This window comes from Ylistrum balloti, unplaced genomic scaffold (assembly GCF_031769215.1).
Source record: "Ylistrum balloti isolate Yb309-2 unplaced genomic scaffold, AGI_CSIRO_Ybal_v1 Utg369678, whole genome shotgun sequence".
NCBI classification, from domain to species: Eukaryota; Metazoa; Mollusca; class Bivalvia; order Pectinida; family Pectinidae; genus Ylistrum; species Ylistrum balloti.
The window spans coordinates 140,292-148,928 of NW_026781920.1; the positions used below are offsets into that span (position 1 = coordinate 140,292).

At 34.1% G+C, this 8,637-nt stretch overlaps 1 protein-coding gene across 1 annotated transcript; it reads right to left on the reverse strand.

Annotated features, from left to right (window-relative positions):
• Window positions 1–1,572: 1,572 nt before the first annotated feature.
• LOC132564090 (uncharacterized) lies at window positions 1,573–7,191 on the reverse strand. Its single transcript, XM_060228793.1, has 3 exons — window positions 7,103–7,191; window positions 3,204–3,717; window positions 1,573–2,928 (listed from the first exon to the last, which is right to left on the reverse strand). Exons 1-3 carry the CDS (start codon window positions 7,157–7,159, stop codon window positions 2,723–2,725), a joined length of 777 nt encoding a protein of 258 aa, XP_060084776.1. The 5' UTR covers window positions 7,160–7,191; the 3' UTR covers window positions 1,573–2,722.
• Window positions 7,192–8,637: the final 1,446 nt, after the last annotated feature.

The following is an 8,637-nucleotide window of genomic DNA, read 5'->3' on the forward strand; positions in this document are numbered from 1 at the left end:
AAACACACAAAAACATCTTAACACATTCTTTCTCCGGGAGTAAATTGCCTCCGTGTAGGACATATCTTAAAAAGGGGGGAGGGAGAAGTGGTTATTTTCCCCTTATGTCCGTTCAGAAATAAGTTTTCAAAATTTATGAAAGAAAATTTCGGGCGTTTGTGAAACGTTAATAATATTCTAAATTAAATGACTCTTCAGAATACATTTCAAGGTGCCCTTTCGATACCTGTCATCTGTGTTTAATGACATTAAACGATGTAAATTGGCCCCGACAGTAAATCATTACCATCTTCGTCTTTTCATTCTTTTGATTCTGTAACCGTGCCATTTTTCATTTTAAGCATTATAATTTTTTTATCAAGTGCATGCTAACAGTTGATGAACAGCGTGCACAGCGTAACAAAACAGGGTTTTTTCTCGGTCATGTTTCTTTTTCCATTTTCTAAAGGCTGAAGAGATATCTTGATGTTTGATTCACTTTCATCTTCAGATATAAAAGTGCTTGTTACATTTTTTTGCAGTCTAAAATTTCATATAACATTGTTGATATTGTTATGCATAATATATATGGTATCAAGTTTCTCGTTGTTAACTTATGTTTAATCAATGGCCTGCTTTATAGTGCCTTTAAAGTTTAGAAAGGAGTCTCCACCAAACTGTATGATAAGCGTGATGATTTCAATCGTCCTGCTGTGATTTTTCATTTCTGGATGGCAAGATCCCTGAACCCCCAACCTATGGTGTTTATATATCGCAGCTGATTCAATTCTCGACTATCTGTTCCAATTATTACGATTTTCGTGCAAGTTGTCGTCAAATGAAGAGCAAACATATAACATTGGTTTTAAGAGATGCAGGTTGATAGAAATTACGGGAAAGTTTCTTGAAATGTCATTGAGAATTTTTTTATTTCTTCGTGTGATATGAAACTGGACCTGTTTCAATACGCAATCTTGCCTGTTGTTTCCGTTGCCGTATATCTTGTTCTCATTCAGAAGGAAAGTGACATAACGAGTTGGATTGACTTGGCGGGTGTCTCCTGGTGTCTGCTTTTCTGGAACACCTAGTCTTATTCTCCTTGTACCTTTTAAAAGCCTCCTTGTAAACATTTCTTACATTTGCTCTATTTTTATTGAATTTGAGTTGGGATCTTGTATTGGTCACATGTTGGTATTTTCTTGTTGTTTTTATATAATTATTTTGCTGTGCTTCTCGTGCCAGTCAACATCCAAGGTCATTTTGAAGAATCTGGATTATTACCTCAGTAAACAACATACAGAAGTCCCGTCGCATTACGTCCTTCGCAGTTGAAAAGAAGTGTCTTGCCCTGGGACATAAACATTACAGTACACGACAACGCGTTTCTCAGTTTCATGTGGAACACTAACGTATCCCAACTAGGTATAGTTGCGAAATCCAACACACGACTGACACAACCCCTCTTCTTAAAGGTACGACTATGATAACCAAAACACGACATAAATTTATCGATTCTTTATTGAAAATAATATAAAAAAACAATACAAAAGTAAAATATAACAAATCAACATTATATAATTAATTAAAGGCACTTCATGAATATTTATGAATATTCTAATAATCACTTATGGATATTCATAACAACACTTAATTGAATTCAATTGAACACAGGTATTGTCATTGTAATGCCATTATTTACAGGTACAGTGTAGTTAAAGCTCATATCAAATGTAAATCAATGCATTCATTGATTTATTCCAAATTAACAGTAAATATAATCGACCGATTTGGTTCTCATGTTTATTCATTTGTCTTATAAAGCACCGTATACATATTCATATGCATCTATTGGGAAGCACCGATTTTCTATCCATTTCAGCAAAAATAAGATTCATGATAACAGAAGCATCAATTGAATCAGTATCGGGTTAATGGGACTGATAATCATACGATAAAGCTTTTGTGAACAAATATAAATTGTTGTATTTGTTCGAAATGGAAAATTTATGAAGCAAATTAAAGTAACGTAAACATGCATTTTAATTAAGTATTTCATTTGGACATGCTTTCAAATAAATCTTATTTGAGTGCTGATATTTTACACACTGAGCAACGATCAAGTTTCTACCGGATTAAGTTGTTTTATGATAATTGCAACACTAGATATTCAATAAGGAAAATTAACGTTCACTGAAATTGTAATAATGTGTTATCTATATTTCATTTTGGCGATTAATTATATTGATTGTTTTTTCATACACAACAAAATTGCACAAAAGTCATTGCATAGTGTCCATTTGGTCAGTGTGTGTATTCCTGAAATAAGGGATGTCGATCATTATATCAATCACGAAGACATCCAGTTGATCATTGATGAAAATATTCCAGTAAAACAACAAAAAAGGATTTGTGATCTGCCTTTCAAACCCATATATGCGTCCATATACATTGTTCAATATTCCTTGGCTTGAAAGGATAAGTTTTCAATGTTATAATTTCGTTATGTCATATTCTTCTTGTTCCAGAAAGCATGAATACTCGTCCTTGATGAAGATTACAAGATTCGTCTATTTCTTTCTTATCAGAAAGACGTCATCCACGTGACATGTATGAAACGTCGGACGTCATATGTCGAGATCTGCTGGGGTAGCAATAGACTAGGTATGTTTATTTCATAAACTCCACAGGAACATTATTTCCAAGTAGTTTATGCATTCTTTAAATGTTACAATCCCCCTGTCAATCAGCCAGTTCTTTGTCCTTTGGATCGGATCTTGTTCAACAACTTGTACTTCTGTGATTTATTTATCAAATATTTGTAATTACTCGCCGATAACTGTTTGGCTTTTATCTTGCTCAAGAGTCTTCTCTTTAGATGGCGAATTGGATCAACTGCTTTTTGTCTTGATATTGATGCTGATTTCTTTTTCATCCGACTGCAGTCCGAATCTGAAAAATACAAATCAAACTTAAAGATATATTTTCTGGGTTTGTTTTGCTTAGTAATGATGCATTATTACGTAGTAGGAGCACACATGAAATATGCTATCTTTAAGACACCTGGGAAAATCTTTTTATAGATTTTGATGCGATCTTTGATATAACGAGCACTTTAAAAAAAAAAATTGCTCCAGAACACTGTTTTCTTCGTTTTAGTCAAAATGTAACAATCTTATCACATGATTTGTTAGGTTATGGAATTATATAAAAGGAACAATATTTACCAGGTGAAGCCCAGAATTCCACTGTGATCAGAGTATGACGAGATATCCAGTCTCTAGCCTGATGTATATGGTCGCAATCCCACAACACAATATGTCCCTTAGCATTGTTTCCTTTCTTGGTGTAGGTAATGACTTCCATTATTCCTTGTTTCCCCCAGAACTTGTCCTTGGTTGCTATGGGATCGGTTTGATGGAGAACTGAAATGTTTGGGTATCCATATTTATCCACCAAAAATGGCCCGTAGGCTAGAGGGTGGTAGATATACTGTAAGCCATTGCTGCCCTCTACACTGTCATGGCCATAAGTTGACAACTTGATAGGCTCGCGTCCCAAGGAGTGCTCGTTTCCAATCTTGTTGAGTGTGAAAGACAACCTGAGAGCGCTTGTGTCGTGAAGTAAATGCTCGGTATCACATCCAATCATCCGGAGCAGCATCCGGTGAGTGAATCTACCCCTATGACTGTGGTATCCTGGGTAATTATATCGCAGCTTCTGAAACGAGGGCAGCGCTACCTAGAAAAAATGAAAAAAATATAATAATTAGAGCATGATACCATAGGTCTTTTTAAGTTTTTATCAACCAATGTCATTCTTCAAGACGAAGAACTCTTGTCGCTTTATATTATTTACGATTTATATTTAATATCACGTCAAGAGCTTCGACTTTAGCAGAAACATTTAAAAAATGGAAGCATGTTTATTGATCTAGCTTTTAGATACAATAGGACAATGTAACACAAACCATTTCAGATTACTTTTCAAACTCCCCCTCATAGTAAAGTGTTGCACAATGTACATCCGCTCCCATCAAAATAATGAATAATGATCATTAGGATTAAATTGGGTGTGCTACTTGCTTAAGACGACAAATGATGATAAAGCGTTGAATACATTTTAATATAACAACAATCAGGACCTCGATCACTTCTTTGTTAGCTTTACGGCAGTTTACACCAGCAAATACTGGGTTAAAAAGTGAAATTACAAAAGGTTTACGGAGTAACTTTTATCAGATGTTTTCAACGACTGCCTTTGTGGGACACGTCACATAACACATTGAAGTAGAACGTCTTGGTTTAGACATGCTTTTCGATGCTAGAGGATGCACTTAGACTACGAAGATGAGTTAATGATTGAAACTAAGGGTAAAAGTTCTGTCAGCTTCACTTGTGGAACAGTTTTGTGAAGTTTATATAACATGTATTTTCCTTTAAGTTGCCCGTATCATAGTGACTTCTATGGAGTTGTCTTAAGAATAGGATGATTGACTACAAGGTATCTTCAGTATTCGAAAACCTCGTAAGGCAAATATATGATTGAGAGAGAGCACAAAAGCGTTAAACTTAGTAAATTATAGTTATGTGATGGAAAAACAAAGTTGATGATGAAAGAGTAATATTTAACATTTAGATATTGTCGATCTTATCCTTCGAAAGCAAAAAAGATGATATGAGAAAGCTGGAAATGTAATATTAGCGATTAAGATATTGGAAGGACAAAGCTTACATAGCGATGAAAGATCACAGCTAGTATTATATTACGTCTGTATAACAAATAGTTCTACAAGTTGAAACCGGAATACCAGAAATTATGGTGTATTGTGAAGAAACTCAACACCATGATTGTCCATAAAATGGCTGTGTTAATTTATTCTAAACAGTAGAGAACAATCAAATGGTATCATGTCATTTTCGAAGAAAATTACTACCTACTTCTCATAAAAATGGATAAAAAGGCAAACTATTTTGTCACACTTCGATGAGGGCACAAACTTTACAGTAATGGAACTCTGCACGTGTTAGTTTGAAATCTATACGAAAACACATCAAATGTACTACCGTCATATACTTTGGTATTGAGATGGGGGATTAAATTCAAATATATATTTATAACCTAGAACGGAATGCAATGTATACCTGTATCAAGGGGTTTAGTTTATACAGTGTCAGCAAATGTATGACGTTGTTTGATATTGAATATCAGAACACTGAAGATTTTCGGTCGCCGATACTGCAGTGTTATGTAAATATAAACAATTTGTAAACATCTTACAGTCCCATTTTGGATCAATTGTCTCACAGATCCTGTATCTTAACAATCTACGAATACAATTTACATTTCTTCTTTAAAGCGTTTTAAAAATATTTTCCTGAATTGAGATGATTTATGTTCAGGCTTTTTGTCCTCTAGCATTAGCTATAGGGTTTTTATCATCTAACATTGACTGTAAGCTTTGTATCCTCTAGCATTAGCAATAGGGTTTTTTATCGTCTAGCATTAGCTATAGGGTTTTTATCATCTAACATTGACTGTAAGCTTTGTATCCTCTAGCATTAGCAATAGGGTTTTTTATCGTCTAGCATTAGCTACAGGGTTTTTATCCTCTAGTATTAGCTATAGTGTTTTTATCAAGTCCCTTTTCCTCTAGAAAAAGCTTTAGGTTCTTTATTCTCTAGCGTTAACCATAGGTTTTTATCCTCTAGCATTAGCTACAGGGTATTTTTATCCTTTATCATTTGTTATGGGTTTATATGCGTTCAGTATTGAAAATCATATATGGAGGTAAAAGAAACTTCAACACATTAAGACACAATATTGGGGCTTGGAAGTGATGTACGTTTTTAATATGATGAAATACTCTCTGAAACGTATATCTTTGTCAACTCTTTGATTGGCGTTGCTAAGCAACCAAGACATTTACCTGTAAAAATGTCATTAGAATACACATTTGTTAATACATAGTCAAAATTGGACAATTCTTCAAAGGATATCGTTTCATTGATAACGTTCGCTACTTGGGTTAGTAAAGGTGTAAACACTCAGAAGAAGCTATTACCTGGGGACATAAGACTGTTACCAGGGGCCTGTGGATTACGAGATTAATACCTTTGGTCGGTTGACACTCATTGGTATGCATGCAAGTAATGCAGCGTGAACATAGCACGTGATATAAGTGTGCTTGCTTACCTAACAGTATTATTCAAAAAGTTAGAATATATATATATATACGTATAGATGTTATTGCTTTTCTTCCGTATTTCTTAAAGTTTAATGCTACAATTCTCCAAAGCTTCAAAGCAATGCACTTGCACAAATGAAATTTAAAATGTCTTTATAATAGCATTGATTTATGCTTCAACTAGATCAACAGATCACAGACATTCTATAAGATAATTAAAGTCATCAAGTCATATATTACTACCTTGTTGTTATTGAGCTTTGTACATACCATACAAATTTTCATAATTTGAAAGAAACAGTTCTGATGTTTTGTTGCTAGTTTACCCCATTGGTATATTGAGAATAAGGTACTGGAAAAGAGACAGTTCAGGCTTGTCTATCCTACCTAGAATACGTTTGAACTATAATATGTTTATGGCTTTTCAAATGTTCAAATATTGACATATTGAAAAGAAAGTGCAACAACCGAGTAATTATATAGAAATAAAAATAAAAAGAGTTTGAGCGTTTGATGTTTTTTTCTGAATGCGTCTAATTTTCTTGTTCGCTTAATCAGATAATAAGAAATTTGAATATTTTTATGGATTTGCAGTTAATGTTTTATTCATAAAAATATCACAAAATATGTTAAATTTGTTAAACTGTTCTTTCAACTTTACTTCATAGAAAGGTAATATGTATGGATTTATAACTTAAGATCAGGTAACCAAATAATATTGCGTTTCAGCCGATAGCGAAGCCTAGTGATTCGACTAATCCACAGACCAGCTCTTTAAATTGGAAGAGAGGTGTTGGTCAAGGTTGACTGAACAAGGCACAGAGGCATTTGCTTGCATCGAAAAATACAGGAAAAATATTTTAAGTCCTCAACTGAAAAAGTAAAATATTTGAAAGAGTAGAAAATTAAATAAGAAAGTGAAAATAAGAAAATACTTACCTTGTCCCCCTCTACGAAGTAAATCCACATGGCAGCAAATACTAATAATGTGTTCATATTGATTTGGTACAAACTATTCTGTCACTCATGAATTGGTACTCCTATGACGAAATGTCTCGTGCTTTCTGGCGGGGTGAGGTCTGACACGAGGGGTGATGTCGTCTGCCAACGAAACTGTCGTCTGCCTGAACCATCTACTGTCCAATCAGCGCATGGCAGCCCGCGTGCTCACGCGATTTCAATGTTCTTATGTGTGTAGCTCCTCCCTCTTTATGTAAAACTATATTCCACCGAACGTGCTCTAAGTCATTGATATGCTTTCAATTGTTAATAAATTCGTCATTTTCGTTTCATATAGGATCGCTAGAAGAGTCGGTACACTACACAGATAAGTCCTTTTACACTAGTCGACAAAATGGCGGTTATGTAGAGAGATAGCACTTGGACGTCGATCAGAGGTTTTAATCTCTCAGGAAACTGACGAGTGCATAACAAACATAATGGAGACGAGTTTTTGGGAAGTCTTTTCTTATGCATGACACGTATCTTGTATTAACCCTTGTCTGTCGTTTTCCGCCATATTTTATATGTTGGTACAGCAATGGATTAATAGAAGAACTTTAGTATATTCGTATAAATGATAATACGAATAGTAACGTATTTTAATTTAAATCTGAGATATATTTAACCTTTTTCCTAGTCGTTCTGTCGTGTCTTGTCTCGCATGTTTACTGGTGAACTATATTCATTAGTTAACATGATCTTAAATCCCATTTTTTAAAGCTAACATATTGAATTCTTCAGTCTCTTTTAATGGAATATAAACATATTATTTCCCTACCGAAGTCTTACGAAATAAAACTACATTTCCTTGTACCTAAAGCAACTTGACTGATCATGCATATATTTAATATGTATTTAAAAGTCTAATCACGCATCAACCTAAAATAAGTCTGTTTTGCATAAATTGTAATTCTTCGTTTCATATTTCAAAACATGACGTGTGCAGTTCTTTGACATTATCTGTTAACGTGATCAGAAATGTAAAACCCTTTGCTCATATACAATGAAATTGTGCTTGCATTATTGCATTTATCTTGATCAAAACATCAACATCAGAGCAAACACCAGTTATGACTCCAACAATTTTATTAAAAGCTTCAATAAATAATCATGTAAAATACACACAAAATATGCATTCACTCCGTCCAAATGCCCATACGTTCATCAACGATATTTTAATTCCAGTTAAATTATAAAATAACACGTGCACTCCGATGTGTCTTGCATCTGTTATAATATACTAAGCAAACTTTACACAAGACGTCGTGGTTTTTTTAATTTGACGTTAGGCTAGATCACGTGCTGAATCTCTTTACAATTTTGACACCCAAAGATTTCACGTGAAGCGTGATAAATGTCTTTATTCTTTTTTTTACGTTATCCCGTGAAAACCCGATCACTTGACCAGCAGTTGTGATTTGTAATCAAAATATTTCACATGTGCATGTGCTTCTTTCAAAATTAAGTTGAGG